Source organism: Poeciliopsis prolifica, unplaced genomic scaffold, assembly GCF_027474105.1.
Source record: "Poeciliopsis prolifica strain line A6 unplaced genomic scaffold, Auburn_PproV2 SCAFFOLD022, whole genome shotgun sequence".
NCBI classification, from domain to species: Eukaryota; Metazoa; Chordata; class Actinopteri; order Cyprinodontiformes; family Poeciliidae; genus Poeciliopsis; species Poeciliopsis prolifica.
The window spans coordinates 2,519,594-2,537,741 of NW_026562397.1; the positions used below are offsets into that span (position 1 = coordinate 2,519,594).

General features: G+C 41.1%; 1 protein-coding gene across 6 annotated transcripts in view; it reads left to right on the forward strand.

The window, feature by feature from the left end:
• robo2 (roundabout, axon guidance receptor, homolog 2 (Drosophila)) overlaps nucleotides 1-18,148 on the forward strand; it is a 349,267-nt gene that overhangs the window by 282,735 nt on the left and 48,384 nt on the right. For all 6 annotated transcript variants that reach the window (XM_055045287.1, XM_055045288.1, XM_055045291.1 and 3 more), the window contains 8 exons: nucleotides 865-989; nucleotides 3,003-3,174; nucleotides 6,299-6,504; nucleotides 8,143-8,224; nucleotides 8,928-9,093; nucleotides 9,847-10,013; nucleotides 11,060-11,181; nucleotides 13,938-14,169. In XM_055045287.1, the coding sequence (XP_054901262.1) occupies nucleotides 865-989; nucleotides 3,003-3,174; nucleotides 6,299-6,504; nucleotides 8,143-8,224; nucleotides 8,928-9,093; nucleotides 9,847-10,013; nucleotides 11,060-11,181; nucleotides 13,938-14,169 (1,272 nt within the window). The remainder of the gene's footprint in view (nucleotides 1-864; nucleotides 990-3,002; nucleotides 3,175-6,298; nucleotides 6,505-8,142; nucleotides 8,225-8,927; nucleotides 9,094-9,846; nucleotides 10,014-11,059; nucleotides 11,182-13,937; nucleotides 14,170-18,148) is intronic.

The following is an 18,148-nucleotide window of genomic DNA, read 5'->3' on the forward strand; positions in this document are numbered from 1 at the left end:
ACAATAAAGGCCACAGGAGAAACAGTAGAATTCAGACTTTAAACTGTCATGTAATAAAAAAACAACAAAAAAAACATTGAAATTTGACATTTTTCCTCGTGCCGCAGCTCATCTTTGTCATTGTGCCCACAATTCTGGAAAAAAAAGGTCAGAAGTCTCAGATTAGAGTCAGATTTCTTGTTCTTTAGTTTTGTTTCATATTTAATCCTCCTCTGTGTTCCTGGGAATAACTAAACTAACATTCAGATTAAGCCCTGCTTCTGGAATCTTTTTCCACATCTGTGTTTCAAATGATCGACCACGACTGATGAAGGTGGAACTACATTCCAGCGCTCCTTCGCCGTTCTCTTCTGCTCTTCTTCTGTTAGTCTGTCAAATGTTTTGCCGATGCTCTCTCGGCCTGCCGCTATGTTTTGGGCGAATCTTAACCGGTTTCGCTCATGTCCTTTTTCTGTAAGAACGTTGCTTTGAATACAAAAGCTCAGATCTTAGTTTGATCCAGCTGTCATCCTTCCTCTATATAAATCTGAAGCGTGTTTTGAAGGCATGGCTGTGCCTTTGTGTTGTCCCAGATTTAAATGCCATTGTGACTGAGGCACCTGGTTGTGTGAATGCCACTGTGACTGTCATTCATTCAGATTCAGCCTTTACCTGAATGAATGGCCAACCCGGTTACCATGGCAGTGTTAGTGTTCTTCTCTGTTCGGAGTGAAAACAAAGTTGAAGTTGCATGGAAGCTCTGGACGGCAGCGTCTTTTTCCTTTCTGCTCGTTTCTGCTCGAACTTCTCCAGCTCTGATAGCTTTGCAGCTCCCAGTCTACCCAGTCACCCTCTAACGCTGTTGCTTTGGTGCTTTGACTCCAGCTCCACCCCAGTTTGTCGTCCGCCCTCGAGATCAGATCGTGTCTCAAGGCCGCACTGCCACCTTCCCGTGTGAAGCCAAAGGAAATCCCCAGCCGGCCGTTTTCTGGCAGAAGGAGGGGAGTCAGGTAAGAACCCAACACACCCTGAACTCACCATTTGATTCCTCTGACATTAGTAATCACCACATACACCAGAGCAGTAACTGACAATTATTTTAGTAATTGCTTATTTAATCGATTATTCAGTCGATTATGCAATCACGCTCTACCTCTGGTTGAGTGAAATGCACTGAAGTCACGCTGTGACAAAATGGGGAACATTTCCAAGCGGTGTCTGGATTCTGTAAAGCGGCGTGTCATTAACACTGATTTGTTTGGATCCCCTCCACTGTTTGTACAAGCGCTCCCTCTGTTCACCACGCCGTGGCACCAGGCAAATCAGAATTGGATCGCAATCTGCCCATCTCTCATCGGCATCTCCGCTAAAGACACAAAGCCGCGCCTTTGTTTCCAGCCAAACGACAGCAGACGCGGCGGAGCTCTAATCGCTTTTCCGTGAACCTGAACTGATAAGAGCGACGCGATCCCTCTCTCCAGCAAGATAAGCTGATTCAAATACCCGGGTGTCCTCTCTACGGTCAACAGCGGCGCCAATTAGGAAGCGCGTCGATGAGCCGCAGATACGACGCGGCTCGCGCGACGCACTCAAAGTCAACGCCGACAATTACAAGACAGTTATTTTACAGCCTGAGTCAAATTGCAAGTTTGTCCAGAGTTCCAGAGTGACGCTTGCGCACCTGCGGGTGACCGCAGGCGGCGTCACACGTCACCGGAAACCCGGAAGTTAAGGTTGATGACGCGTCACTCTGAAATCAAACCGAACGCGACAAGCAGCCGCACGTCTTCTCCATGTGTTTGTCAACACGTCCGCTTCCTCACCGCCGAGATACAAAGGTATCTGCTCACAGAGCAAATGAAGGATAATTAAAAGCCATCGTTTTCAACACTCCAGCATAATGGAGTTCACGAGTGCTTAAGGTGGAGACGGCGAAGTTAAACAAACATCATTTGTTACGATGATGTGATTAGGTATAATTAAATCTAGTTTAAACAGGCACAAATAAGGCCTAATTTTTTTTTATCTTCCTGCTTACCATTTGGAGAATGACACTATAGTCATACTTCAATGCTGACTGAGCGAAACAATGGAGAAGCAATAATGCTCATTATGGTGGGATTTTTTTCCCAAAGAAAAAATGTGAACATGATTCAACTTCCCAGATATTTAAAAAAAAATAAAATTCTATAAACTTATCTTGACTTTATTGGAAAAAGTCATTTGGACTTTTTTTTTTTAACCCTCCATTATGTACGTCTGATCAATCAGTCTCTCTATGAGGCTTAGTTCAAAACACTTTTATATACATAAAAGTGTTTTGGCTTTGCGCTGCTCTGCCCCCTATGGGTTTGGCATGTACACAGCATCGCTCAGGGGTGGATTTTTGTGGGCTTATATAGACTAAAACTTTTCCGAAACCAAAAATGTGCAGCACTGTTTTTTAAACAATACGTTGTACATATTCATTTGCACAAGGCCTGAGAAAACTACAACCTGACTGGTGAACAATATTGTATTTTCTCAGAGAGGTCCATGCTTCAGAGAATTCAAACTCTTGTAAAACCGAAAAGAGGTGCAGAAACTTTTTTTTTTTTTTTTTTTTTTTGTGTAACACAACACAGTAATAGCAGCAATTCTTGTTTTCTTTGCCAGGAGTTATAAAATGAATTGATTTTCCCTTACCTTAGTGGGGGGTGTGGTGGGAACTATTCTACAATCTAGTTAAAGCAGAGAGAAGAGAAGTCATAAAGCCATCAAGCACAAAAATCTTTTACTAGCATACCTCAGAAAAACACGTTGCAAAGTGTCGAAACGTTTTGCGGTTTGAGGTTGGTTAGCCAAGTGGGAGATGAAATTGCTCATAGCCTAGCTGTAACACTTTAATCTCTTTGTTTGGAAGTGGGCACCGTCTCCTCTGTGTTTGTTCGTGCCTCTTGGATGGCTGACTTTTGTAATTTGTCCGAGGCGCACCGCCTTCGTGTTCTCTCTAATTGGCTGTTTGTTTCCCCTCTTTCCTTCAGATTTTGCTGTTCCCCAACCAGCCCCAGCAGCCCAACAGTCGCTTTTCCGTGTCGCCCGGCGGAGAGCTCACCGTCTCATCTGTGCAGCGAGCAGATGCCGGCTACTACATTTGCCAGGCTCTGACCGTCGCGGGCAGCATCCTCGCTAAGGCTCAACTGGAGGTCACAGATGGTGAGAGGCGGGAGGGGAGGGGAGAGAAACACTGACGGTTGACGTTTTACCCCCCACTCCAGCACCGACACTCAGCATAGAAACGCTGCAAACATGTCCATCAAACCAGATGTTTGCTTGATTCCAAGAAAGGAGGGGAAAACGAATCAGCTGCTTTCTTCGGTTTTCTACAGAATTTGACCTCAAATGACTTCAGAAGTATGCAGCACAAACACAAACAGAGTTATCATTGTCGCCAGCGCAGAAATAAATAAGAAAAACCACAAAATTTAATTAAAATTCTCTCTTTTTTTTATAGAAATAAAGCATTGCCCTTGAGTTCCTTCGAGCTCCCTGTTCAGTATTTGTGCGAGGCAGAAAAATGTGTACGTGGGAGTTAGCGAAGGACAGGCAGACAGAGAGATTAAGTGAGTGAATGACAATAGCTTTCCATGGAATGAATCATGTGGGCCTTGCTTAGCGTGGGAGCCTCTAAGCTGCTCAGCTGCTGTGATGGCAAGACAGACGAGTATCCGCGTGCCTGCTGAAGTACCTGCTTGCCGAAAGATGAATGCAGAGCAACAGCTCCCTTTTAAGCATTTTTTGGCGTTACAGGTTGCAGGTTTGTCGTTGAATTTTTTCTAATTGTAAAATCGTGGATTTAGAATCACTTTTCCAAGAGTATTTAAGATAAAATTCAGCAAAAAATAAATAAATTGTGGCACCATTAAAAGTTCTTGTAGGCATTATTCTATTTTTATTTTTCTTTAAAACTTTGCTTATTTTTATTAATGATAGACAGTGTTATTTTGTTTTAGCGTTTTAGCATGGCGGTAAAAGTTATTGAATTTTATTTTGCTATTGATTATAAATATCTTATTTGCTTAATGAAATTTTATATTAAATTGTTTTATAAGTTAAGATTTCCAGCAAACTTTACTTTTAGTTACAAGGTGTTTATACTGTAAATTATCTTAAGTATAAAGTCTTAAGAAACTATTTATTCACCTACAATAACTATTTGAAGATATATAATTAATCTGAGTTACAACAATATTTAATTTTCTTTTGGGATCAATAAAATATTTTTGAATTTGAAATCATTTTTCTTTTGAATTTAAACACTTGGTTTGTTTATTTTGCTTGGAGGAGCAGGGTGTTTGTTTTTTTGTTGCAAATATTCGTAAAATTATACCATTGGAGGTAAATATTTGTTGATATTTTGTTGGGGTTGTTTTATTTTTTTTTTTCTTTTCTCCCAAAACATGGTGGGGAAATATTAGTTTTTTATTATATTTTTCTTCATTGTTTTCTTTTATTAAAAAGAACAATTTTTTTTTCTTTCGACACATATTGGAGGAATGTTAACAGAAATGATGGCGAGGCAGGTCTGAGATAAAACAAGAGAAAGGAGGACGCGGTGGAGAAGGGCCAGGCTAAGGTCACGGCCACACCTGCCGCACTCTTTGTGTGATTTACTGCCCTGAGTCCCGCCAGCAGTCTGTGGAGTTCAAGGATATCTGTAATGAGAAATTCCTGATCCAGAGACCCAAGGCCAAGTTGAGCTTTGCCTCCTCCTTTTGTCACCCCTGCCATCAGCACCAGAGTCTGAGGGATCGCATTTCATGACAGAGCTTGGCTGTCTGTTTTCTGAGATGCTTCTGTTAAAACAATTTAACTCTCCTACAACCTTCGCTCATTTAACACTCACAACAGAGTCGTGAAAGCAACATTCTGCCAGAAAGTGTGAAATGTTTAGCAAAGAAAGGGGAAAAAAAGGGTTTACTTATGCGTCTTTGTTTCATTAGGGAGTTCCCTTGTCTTTGTAGAAATAATTTAAAGTACAAGACAGTCGCCGAGTATTATAATGTGCTTACATTTGCACTGCTGCTTCTGATTCATTTAATTAGATTTGCCCTTAAAACAAATATCGGAAATTAATGTGGTGCATTTGGCTCGTGGTGGATAATCTATCTAGCTCCTGCACATTTTTTTCCCCCCACAATGTCTTGGGTGACCCCAAGCGAAGGGCCCCGACTACAACCGCTCAAAACTGAATTACCTTGAATCACTTTCTTTTGTCAGGTGGAAGTGTGAAAGAGAAAATAGGGTTTGGAAGTGCGGGTGTGATAATGTGTTGAAAGGTGACTGAGGTAGACTTGGTAATTAGCCCCTGCAGGTCTGACATCATTAATCCATACTTTCTAATTAATGTAGGTTCTGAGATGCCACGGGGACTCCACATTATTCAAGTCTAAATTATCAACTGTCTCTGTGCTTTGGTGCAAATTCTGTTGGAGATCGCCACTATTTCATTGAATGGACCCACAGGCTTTTTTTCTTCTTCTTCTTTCTAGCACATCTTAGCAAATTTAGCTGCCTGTGCAAATGGAGTTCAAAGTATTAGCTTTCACCTAAAGTGGAAATGCAACAAAAGATTTGAACAAAGGATGCTACTCGTTTTATTTGGTACAGATTCATACAAGGACTTGAAAAGATATTTTATTTTACTTTTGTATACTAGATAGACAAAATATATGTGAAGTGAAAGGAAAACTACTTCTTTATACTTAGATATCTTATAAATAAAAATCTGAATTGCACAGTATCTGAATTTAGTCCCATATACATACACACGAAATAAGATCCATTGCAATGCACCAACCCATAGTTCAGATAAGAAAGTTAATTTTTAGAACGTTTAGTGTTTAAAACTCACCTTTTTTTGTGTCCAACTTTGCACATGCTGAAGAATTTATCTGAGCCATATTGAGACAATAAGGCAAGGCTAGCCTTACCGCCTAAGTGTACCACAGAGTCTAGGGTAGTGTGTTAAAATAAGACTATCCCAGCAGTAAGTGGAAATGGATGCCATTGTTCTGCCACATCAATGAACTTAAAAATCCTTACTCAGCTTTTTTCTCCATAATGGTTGGAAATACTGCAATACTCAATGTTTTGTGGCACAATTGCTAGACTTGAAGAAAAAAACGGACCGCTTTGTGACAGATAACCCACATCCTTCCCAGTGTGTGTGTCACGCAAAATGCTGTGAATCAGGTCATTTTTATAGATTACATAAAAACCATTCAACCATTATCAGTGAAGTCATGCCTTGTTCTTGTTTTCTTTGTTTGTCTCTAAGTTCTCACAGACAGACCCCCGCCTATCATCCGCCAAGGCCCGTCCAACCAGACCCTGGGGATGGACAGTGTTGCGCTGCTGAAGTGTCAGGCATCTGGAGACCCCATCCCCTCCGTCAGCTGGCTGAAGGACGGGGTCAGTCTACTGGGAAAGGACTCCCGCATGTCGCTACAGGAGCTGGGCAGCCTGCAAATCAAAAACATCAAGGTAACAGGTTCAGACCTCTCTGAATTTACTGGAACATTATGGGTGCATTCGCACAAGCCCTGTGTGGTCTGTTTAGCTGAACTCTTGACCATTTGCCTCAGAAGTCCGGTTCATTTGAGGAGATGTGACTGCGCAGTCGAACTTTAATGCGGCCCAAAAAAGTGAAATCCGGTCCGCCTAAAAATCTTGGTCTGGGTTCGATTAAAGTGAATACTGGTGCTGTTCAGCTGTCCAAAACTGAGACAAAGCAAACAAAAAGAAAAAGCTCAGGTCTAATGAGACCAATGTTAAATGTTGATGCCTACGTGCAAAATGTATGGTGATAAACCAACACTGGGCATTACCCTGTAGTGAAACAAGGTGGTGCCAGTGTCATACTGAGGGGATCCAGAAAACACAACTCTATTAGTTTCCTTATTCTTGTTATATTGTGACAATAGTGTCAGCTCCAATCACAAAATAAACTTTAAAATTTATGCACAAACAGCTCCACCCATTACTACGTCCATAAGCAGTGCGCGGCTGTGTTATGCCAACATTCTTCTACCCATGCAGGTCGTTTTGGGATAGTAAACCGTTCACATATTATTCCAGTCTCAGTTAATTGTTAGTATCAACAAGCACACAAAAAAAACATTCTGCAAAAAATCTGAATTGTGCATCGAGATCTGCTGTGTGAACTAATCCAAAGAGATTTAGATCTTTATCTGTGATTTTCCTTCCTCTTTGCCAGTGTGCCAGCTGGCTTTAGCTTGTCACATGAAATCCCAATAAAAGGTTGCGCTTGTAGCAGAAATACAATAGGATATGAATATTTTAGGGTGCATATGTCCTCTGACATTCAAATGATATTCTCTAGTCTTAAATCTTAAAAGTTGTCATGACATATTGATATGTTGTGTATGTTCAAGCTTGCAAATTAGATCAGAAAGATCCGACATGATGTCCAGATGAATAGCCAGCATTGATATTGATAGTCTCACTTAGAGGTGTGGAGACCTCAGCCGGGCTCAGATGTGGATGGATGAATGGACTCCAGCTGTTTGAGTGAATATATATTCACTTACTGAAACATACACACACGTGTACGCACGAAGCATATTTCCACTAGATTGAATTTAAGAGGCTCACATCTTCCTTCACCCACTCAGAGGCCTCGGCGGAATACCCATTACGCTTGACAAAGCTGCAGACCACTGACATGTTATTTAATAAATGGAGGGAAGGCGCGGGGACAAAAAAACAAAAAAAAACAAAAAAAAAAAAACAACAAACAAGCAAAGTTCCTGAGAGAGATGGAGAGGCATGCCAGCTGTCATCGGTCCAGGGGTTCCAGCAGCCCACCCTAAATTAATTAGCCCAGCTTTGTTGTGGTCAGAGGGGGGAAATGAGTAGGAGGTGGTGGGAAAGTGATGGAAGGGTGGCGAGTGGAAAATGGAATTCATTAGGAAATTAGCGTCAGCACTTTGAAATGACGGTCAGTTTGTCCAGCAGAGGGCTAGCTTGCGCAGCCTTCTCCATGGTGTCCCATTGTTCCAGTGGAAGTGTTACAGCAGGAGACTTTTCACTCTAAGTGTGTGTTTGATCTGTGTGTCGGTGCTGCCAGTGGTGTTGTTCTGAATCCTGCTTTCATGCCAGCTCTCAGACTCGGGGATCTACACGTGTGTGGCCACCAGCTCCAGCGGGGAAACGTCGTGGAGCGCTTTCTTGGAAGTCAAAGGTAAATCCCATCCTCTATCGTTGTTGTAACTTCTGGTTGGTTCCGGAGTCTGGTAATATGTAGAATGTCTTAAAATAAAATATTTCACATTTCCGTCATCCTGTCACATAATCTCACAGTGACAAATGTTTGGGTGTTCTCTAAAACTGAGATTTCTTCTTTTTTTTTTTTTTTTGAGACCTTACAATCGTTCTCACAGTGCATAATGAGAACTTACACTCATTCTGCCATTTTTATCACAGTTTCTGTTGTTTTTAATTTTTTTAACTCTTTGCCAATTCCTAACTTACAATCCTGATCCTTACAAACCTGATCAATTCATTCTCTTGTCTCTTCATATTCATATCGAATACAGAAGCAGGATGACATTGATTCTAGTTTAAAAACTTAAAATTAAAGGTAAAAAATAAACTTTGTATTTAAAAAGTATGTCCTTGTTGATTTTACAGAAATATTGTGGGGTTTCAAACACTCAGAGGTGGGTGATACGGACTTAGAATTTTATTGCAATGTTGTGTGGTATAAATGTAAAAACGATAAAGAGTATGATTAAACAAAACTATTTATTTAAGAAGCGTGATTTTTATCACTAAACTAAATGTGTATTTTAAAGGTTGCAATCCATCTTTACCAGGTTGCCAATATCTGGAATCTGGAGTGTGGTAAAGATAAACTTCTCCTTCATCTTGTCTCCTCTGAACAGACTCATCGGCAGTGATTGTCACAAAGAGCTATGATGAGAACGAGCTTCCAGGTCCTCCGTCTAAGCCTCAGGTCACCGACGTTACCAAGAACAGCGTGTCATTGTCGTGGCAGCCCGGGATGACCGGCGCCTCTCCTGTCTCTTCTTTTGTCATCGAAGCTTTCAGGTTCGTTTACTGTTCATTGCTGAGGTTGATTCTGGATCTTTCATTTTTCCTAAAGTTTTGACCTAACGCTGATTTCTCTTTCATAACAGTAACATAAAAACAGTTTTCAATTCATTAAAATTTTGAAAACATTTCCAAAAACCTGCCAACATTTCAAAATCTAGCTCAAAAGTATGAAATGGAGAGACGACTTTCTGTAATATGTTCAGCCTTCCTATTAATCTGTTAAAAGCTCTCTCTCTCTCTCTCTGTGTTTTTCTCTTTCTCTGTCTGAATGAACATGACAGTTACAGGCATGTCGTGACATGAAAACACACTTTCCAAGTCAAGGTTTATTTGTTTGTCACATTTCGTCAACAAGGCATCATTTTTATGATGCTTTACATCATAAAAATGCAATACAGTCATCACTTATGAAACAAGCAACACACATTGCATTTTGTCAAATGTCTTCATTAAAATCATCAATACTCCAGTTTTTATGGGTCGAAAGCAACTTTAAACAAGTGAGGTTCTAGCCATGATGTAAGGAACTGATTTGTGTTCCAGCTGTTCTGCAGTTTTCTGGATTTGTGGTGCATAGAAGCTGAAAGCTGATTCTCTGTGTTTGGTTCTGGTTCTGAGTCCACTTGGAGCATGTGGGGAGTTTCAGTCTTTCTTAGGTTTACTGTTGCATTTACAGATGTAGAGTATCACAAGGAAACTGGAGTGAAAAACCATGTGTGTGACCTCATCTTTTCTCTTCTCTTGCAGTCAGTCTGTGAGCAACAGCTGGCAAACCGTGGCGGACCACGTCAAGACCACCCAGTTCACCGTCAAAGGTCTCCGTCCCAACACCATCTACCTCTTCATGGTCAGAGCCGTCAACGGCCAAGGCTTAAGTGATCCGAGCCCAATGTCTGAACCTGTTAGAACACAAGGTATTCCACTTTAGCATAAAATAATCAATGTTTATTGATTGAATACTAGTCACTTTTTATGTTTTTCTGTTATTTTTATGAGCATAACTTCTATTTTATTACTCGCTGCGGCTCCTTTCTCTTTTAAAGAGCAATCCTCGCCATCCTCTCTCAGCAACTTTAGATAGCAGCGCCGAAGCATTGCAGAATGTTCCAGAGGTCAAATTCTTCAGCTGAGCTCAGCTCATTAAGGCTACACTTAAGCAATTATGTAAAATAAGCATGTCTACTTTTGGAAGGGCTAACAGCATTATCTCCCTCCACGCTTTGATAATCTTTATAACGGTGGAAAATGACCATCTCCAAAGCCAGAGAGGATTTGATTACGTCCTGAGCAGACTGCAGTCTTCGGTGTGTAGAAAAAAAGTTTCCATTTAGAAGAAAAAAATAAAAACTGGAAAAGATAATAAAAACAGTCTTTATCCACACTCTGTCAAATAAAGGCAAAAAAAAAAAAGGAAATCTGATTTTCAGCAAATCGCTTGATATTTTTGAGGTGATACATGACGCCTTGTCTTCGCCTTGTCTTCTCTGAACTCTTCTTTTTGCTGGGTGGCTGGAGGTTCAGGACTGTGTAGCACTGTTGTTGTTTTTTTTTTTCATTTTAAAATACTATTTCCTCCTGTGAGAGTTTTCCTCTGTGTGTCGGTAAATAACTCAAACAGTGGGGCGCTTTTTTTTTTTTTCAACCATTCTCATGATCGCATATAATAAAGTTTTTATTTCTTTTAACATAAAACACATGTGGGGAAGGAAACGAGCTGGAAAAGTGTGTCATAGTGTCCATTAATCTTCCATCTAATGCGTTCGAGGATCACAAATTCTGAGTTCATTCACCACTGTGGTCGCTCAGTCAGACCAGAGAACGTGCAGAAAAGTCCCAGATAAACATTTCAAACACGTATTTTTTTTCTCCGTAGTGATAGAAAGCAGCTTCATTTTTCTCCCTTTTCTTCTCTTATTTTTTACGTTTTTTTTTATTTTTCACATTTCTTCTTTTTTTCTAGATATAAGCCCTCCCGCCCAGGGAGTGGACCACAGGCATGTGCAGAAAGAGCTCGGAGAGGTCATAGTTCGCCTGCATAATCCCGTTGTCTTGAGTCCCACCACCGTTCAGGTCACATGGACAGTAAGTGACTGATGACTAAATGTGATTTCTGTTTTGCTTTTCTGACCTGCAGCATCTTTAAATGTTAAAATATTAGGGATGCCATATGTGAAAAAATAATGAGATTACTTTGAAAGGCCTCAAAAAAATCCACCTGTTATTTACGTCAATATTTTCTGACTTTGAACAATTGTAAAACTCAAAATTTTTAAGTATATTTGAAACATTGAAACTAGTTTTTTTGTTTGTTTTCAGTTAACTTTTGCTGTGTCAGATTTTAATTGGTCAGTATCCGTTTCCAGCAACCTCTTTTGGGAATTGAATTATTACATTCTTACATTTTCAGGTTTTAAGCTATTCATACTGCGCGGCACAAATAAAAACACAAACCCAGTGGAGCCTCATCAGGCTTATAGAATGGGTTGGTTTATTTATCAAGGTTTATTTATTAATATTTAAGAACACTCAGAGTTCTTTTGAGTATGAAGTTATGATAGAGTTAAACAGTGTTGACCCAAGTTATTTTTATATATTTTTTTATTTTTTTATTTCTGTATTTCCATTTAGAAAATGTATTTTAATAATTCTGCTGCTGCAGTGGTAGGAGTTAGCTCAACCTCTGCTAAAGTAAGTGAAAGTCAAGACAAGGAAACACTTTTGCTATTGGAGGTGAAAGATTCCCAAGCCATTTGGAAGAGAAAGAGGCCCACAACATCACAGAACCTCCACCGTACTTAACAATAGATTTTCATATAAGTTTGTTTCAAGTCGAAACTGCAGAAATTGTTACAGAAACCTGGCTGGCTGGAGTTTATCAAGCGATATACCATATATAAAATGATAATGATGGTCTTGTTAAAAATTATATTTATATTGAAAGAAATCAGGCATCAGTTAAGAAGTAGAAATGATAAAAAAAGTACAAGCAAACAAAAGTATAAATGAAAAGAAATCTCATTCACATGTATTTTATCCATTTTACATGTGCTCTTGTCTTCCCTCTTTTGGAGTGTCACTGAGAGAAACTGGTCTGTGTGACATTGTATTGATACTTGATCAGATTGAGCAACTCAAAAGTCTAAATTTCAGGAATTGGTTCAGTTTTTCTTTAAAGGGACAACCTTTCTCTGCTGTTTACTTAATGTGCTGAGATGAAATGTTGGTTTTCTCATTTTTTCAGTCAGATATTGTGGTTCTGGAGTTAAAGTCGGATTCATTCTGAAGCTTTCCTCGCTACGTTAAAATGTGTGCCGACGGCTTCCTTATCTGCCTTTTATTGTTTCTCCTTCTTTGGTTCTGCAGACGCCCGTCATAAAGCCGAGATTGTTGACATTAAAGATCCATCTTTGAAGCTTCTCCTGCAGGCGACCGTTTGTTTTATGTCGAGGGGATTTTTTTTTCTTTGTCAGCCCGTTCACTCCGAATACAGCTTTTGAAATATTGTAATTGGTGACTTTAAAGTATCAGAACATCAAATGACTGCAGAAATGGTTTCTTTAACCACACAGAGCATCAAAGGAAATGTCAGAGACACCTGGATGTTCATCAGTCCTCCATCTTCCCTCCCTAAGACAAAGTCTGCACTGATAGATTAAAATATCGCTAATGGTTGCTAAATCTGGTTTTGCTGCAGAGGTAATGCATTTATCTTCCTATATGGAAGGTCTGTCTGTGTTATGTGGGTTTGAGGGGAATGAAAAAGAAAAAAGAAGCATCTCCTTCCTGGATGCGAGCGGTTTTTCTGTTTTAATTGAAATGCTGCTTGGATTCTTAGAGTCTGAGGTGTTCATTTGTTTATGTTGAGCATGTAAATCACTCAGTTGCAGTTATTTACCTCACATCACTTAGCAGATGGGGTGGCAGTTAGCATTTTTAAACGAACAACATGAGCAGTTTTCCCGCTGACATGTTTATTGACCCCTGCAGTAAGTCTCACGTCTCCCCCCCTTCCCACTTCCCTCCTCCAGAACTAGCTGCTAATTTAATGCTAAACCATTTCACTTTATGATTGTAACGTGAGGCTAACACCAAAACGGGGCGGCCTAAATAAATCAGGAGTCTTTTTTTTTTTTTCAGTAAGCAGAGGAAGCCGCTTTTTGTATTTCCAAATCATCCCATTAATAAGAGTCCAACAACAACACCATTGTAGGTGGGGGTGGAGGGGTGGAGATCCATTGTGCTGATTTACTCAGTCTGTGCTGGTGAAAAACAGCTGCTTAATATCCCACTTGAAAGCTGCGCTCACTTCCTCTACTGTTAACAAGCCATTACAGTGAGTTATGCTCTGGCTCCTCCTCTGCATAAATTCAGCTTTTTTTTCTTCAGTTTAACTAAGTGGCCCAAGTTTTAAAGGGAAGCCCTCTTTATTTATTTATTTTTTTCACCACAGAGACCTCCTCTTAGGTTTTTTTAGTTTTCTTAAGGGGAAAATGTCTGCTGAAGACACCTCTGTTGTGCGTTCCCATGGGGACATGCATTTGTAGCTGCATGGCGTTCTTATAGTTGCGAGACGTTTAAGGTGTCACCGGGTTTTATTTATTGTACGTACGGGAGACACGTCGTGTCCTTTAAGGTGGTGCTGTTAGCGTGAGCTAATGTCAGGGTGGGTATAATTGAGCAGAGTGTTGCATGGCTGGTGATAAAAGCCCCATTAAATAAGTAACAGCTCCTAAAGTGGCATGCATGCAGCCTTGTAAAGCAGGCTGCAGGAAAACACCACTTAGTCGCCTCCACATGCTTTCTTCCCAACCATAACCTTGGCTTTATTGCTTTCCCAGGTGGACCGCCAGTCCCAGTTCATCCAGGGTTACCGGGTTTTGTACAGGCAGACGTCCGGGCTTCCTTCGCCGGGGGCGTGGCAGACCCAGGACGTGAAGGTGCCCTCGGAGCGCAGCGTCGTCCTTTCGTCACTGAAGAAGGGCATCGTTTACGAGATCAAGGTCCGGCCGTACTTCAACGAGTTTCAAGGCATGGACAGCGAATCGAAGACGGCACGGACCACCGAGGAGGGTGAGACTCCAATGAATTGAGTTTGTGAAGTTTAGCCTCTTGGCTAGTTGTGTGTGTTCTCCTGTTTTTGTTTTTTTAAAATAATCATTTCAATTATCTTTAAAGATTTTCATAAAAATATACAGGACCTAGCAAGCTTTTTTTTATTTCCATTCTGGAAATATAACTATTAACCTCTAATTTGGGCCTCATATTCGTCCCTCCACCTTTATTGCGACGTAAAAGGGCTTTGTACAGCTTGTGTTGTCTTGTCAACATTGAACTGTTCATCTTCACCCCGACCACACACGGCCTTTAGTTGCTTTATCTTTTTTATATCGTTGACTCACGATTGGCAGTGCTGCTGCCAAACTTCCCATAATCCATCGCCAAGTATCCACGCACCTACACTGTGATCGGAAACTTCACACACCTCCTTCTACAAAGATGAGCTGTCACCCAGAACTTAATTTATAGAGACTCTGACAAGGCCGTAGCGCGGTGTGGTAAAAATCACTCACGAAGACGCAGCGAGGGCCTTTGTTTGGATGAATTTACTATTTTGACCTTTGCAGGGAGGAAAACTATGTGCAATAATACCACAGCAGCCTTTGGGTTTAATGACTTGACTTAGCTTGTATAGCGAAGGCTTATATAACACATCCTCTCAAAACCACAAAAAGAAAGATACAAGCATTTCAATGTGGAGGTGAAGCCTATCTTAACCCAGCATATACAGGCCTGCATGTGTTGGGCGACAGTTCACATCCTGTTGTGTTGACAGGCTCATTTATTTCCCTTTTCTCAAGGGGACTGTATCTCCTGTGGCCAGCGTGTGTATGCTCTGCTCACACTGACTGGCCACAGGAGTGGAACTGCCACCACAGCCCAGCTGTCCCCAACACACACACGCACACACACACACACACACACGCACACACACGCCCACACGCCAGCACAACTATCTCCCATAGACCTCAGAGGTCACATGTCCCAGCTATTACCTGTGTTGATGGTATCCTCCACCCGTGTCCTCTGTTCATATTCTGGTCTTCCAGAATTCCAGCCGTTTTCCATTTCTGTCACGATGCTGCTTCTGTTTCTTTTCATAACTAACACACTGTCAGACACTTTGCTCTGGGCTATTCAGGCCGCCTTGGATGACTAATGGGGGCCAGAAAAAAAATGAGTTCAAGAGGTGATTAAAACGTAGGGTGTCCATTAACTAACACAATTAGAAAATTCCTTGAGAAGGTTAGAGCAACTGAAACTATTCACCTTTACCATTGTAGCTCATTCTCCATAGAAATATTTACATTGTCTAAAAAAACTATTGAGAGCATTTAAAGTTCTTATACATTTGTACCACAGACCTCTGTGTTTTATGCAGATTTTGTGTCAGTGGTTGCTTCAGATACGTGCGTAAAACGCCTTTTCTTTGAAGGCCTTAGTGGTTTGGAGAACATTAGTTAACCAGAACACGTCAAAGAAGTTATAAAATGTCATCTTAACCAGCTTTATTTAAAGGGCCAGTATGATGTATTTCCCAATCATATTTCATAGCTCAATCAAGTTACTAAGTTAACTTCAGCACCTTCATGACTCAGAAGAAATTTGGCTTTGCATTTTCATGCCTTAAAATTGGGCCTCTGTTTCTTTAAGAAGCTCTGCTTTCAGAATATCATTACAACTTTTCCTGATGCTGTTTATAACCATCCTCAGGCACATTGGACGGAGAAGGAGTTCGTGAGATGAGCTCAGCAGAGTCACAGTTCACCAGGTGTTTAAAAGCTGCTGACGCTAGTCTAGAGGAGCTGATGGAAATAGGTGTAGGAGAGAGGTAGGCTACAGGGAGGAGCTTTGTGGAAATAGCTAGAATTTTGTGAGAGAAAGTGATAAGCCCCCCTCTGAATGGAAGATTCAAAGATTCCTCAAAAATGCAAGAAAGAATCAAAGTATCCAGCAATGACGGAATAACATTATGACATGTTATAAAGATCAAAACTGCACTGAGTGAGTTAAAGATGTAATGGAAAGAAGAATGGGCAACAAACTTGAGACATTGCTTAAAAGACTTAAAGATGTAAAGGCAGTAAAAGTGGAATTCCAAAGAAATGGGCTCTACTTGACCTTTGAATTTATTAACGTTTATTAAGGTAAAAGAAACTAAATAAAAATGCACATCACACTTTTTCCATAAAAAATACCTGAAGACCATAGAAGTTGAGGCAACATAATCCCAGTTAAATCATTTTAGATTTGCAGTTGTAGTGTGAAAAAATGTGAAATGTTCAACAAATGTCTTTGTGACTGAGGCTGATAAATTGATTCTGGCTCCCGTCTTTTTACATCTGAAAGTCTACCTGAGGTGGAGTATACTTTAGACAACAACAGCGCTTATTCAGGAAGAAAGGAAAATGATTTGTCGTCACCTAAATGTTCATTTGTTGGCTAATTTTCCACATTGCTCTCTAGGGAGATCCCACGCCTTGTCATTAACCACTGGCTACTTTTTAGTAATGATCGGCTCTGTTTGTCTTCCTCCTATCATTCAACACAGCATGGTGAGCACATGCGAGACAGGGGGGTCACATTCCTGCCTGCCATACATCACTCCGCTAATGGCCCTATTAGCACAGCCTCCAAGGCCTCTAATGAAAAATGTGTATTGTTTAGCACAAATATGCATGATAATCAGCTGCTAAATCATTCATAACATTAACTTTGAATGACATTGCCTCTGATGGCTTCCGCGGACAAGCCGGGCACTTCATCACCTGAACGCAACGCAGTGCCGCGCACGGCGCCGGGCGCATTCGCTCGATCAGATGCTCGCTCGGTAGATTGTTTCTAATCTGGCCAAGGTGTTGAGTTCATCATTGGAACCATTCATCTTCCACCGTGCCAGGGCCTCCTGGCTCTCCCGGGGCCCGTGTGGCCAATTGCGCTGAGGGATGAGCACAGATTTACGGGGTGACACGTGCCATTTTGGATGGAGGTGAGGTGAGGGAGAGGCAGCACCAGGAGTAATTGACCTGTCAGTATTCTGCCGTGCCGACCCCCCCACACCTCCAACCTGCCAGCCACTGCGGAAATGAGAAAACATTATTTTTAAAGCGTTATTTCCAGTTGGGCCAACTGTTATTTATTTTTTTCCGTCTCATGCCTTGTGGGGTCAGAAGATTGTTGCCGTCAGAATAACAATGGAGGTTCATGAAAGCCCGGGCTGTTCTTGTTTCCATCCTCTCCACCTGTCTGCCTGCGGACGGAGCCGATGCATTCCCGGGTACCTCCCTCCATCCCTACCTACTGGCTTTAGTTTCATCCGCCCGATCAATGAGAGTCTGTCGATGTGTTTACTGAGACATTGTTTCCCACCTATTAAATGCCTTTTTTTTTTTTGCTTTTTCATATTTCTTTGGTGTCTGTTCTTCATCCCAATAAGCCCATTGACCCTTGTGATCAAACCGGTCAACGACAGAGTCTTAGCGTGACTGAGAAGTCTTGCCTGACTCTGCCAGGCCATCATCGCACGAATCAATACCAGTATCCTCTGTGCAAATCCACCAGAGCAGAGCACAGGCTGATATATGAAATCACAGTGAAATGTTAAAGACAGCCGACAGACATGTCAGATCTGACCTGATCTTATCCTTACAAACCTGCAGTCAACTGTGCCTTCCCTACAAAATGCTATTCTTTTTCAAAGGCATGTACGCTGGTGGTGTCATTGTTTTTTTCCCTTTTCTCTTATGGCTCAATTTCAGACACTCTTATGGAAGAATAGAATACCTATCAAAAGTACTAAAAACACAAAATATAATGTATTTAATGTTTTTGTAAATTGGCCCAACTGGCTGGGGAAATCTGGGTCGGCTGCTGCTCTGCAAACCGGTCCCAGATGAAACGGGAGATGAATGGATGGCAAATATTTGACTTTGGGAGTCACTTAATTAGAGGATATTTATGTAGATTGGTTAGAGAACATGAGTGAGCGAAC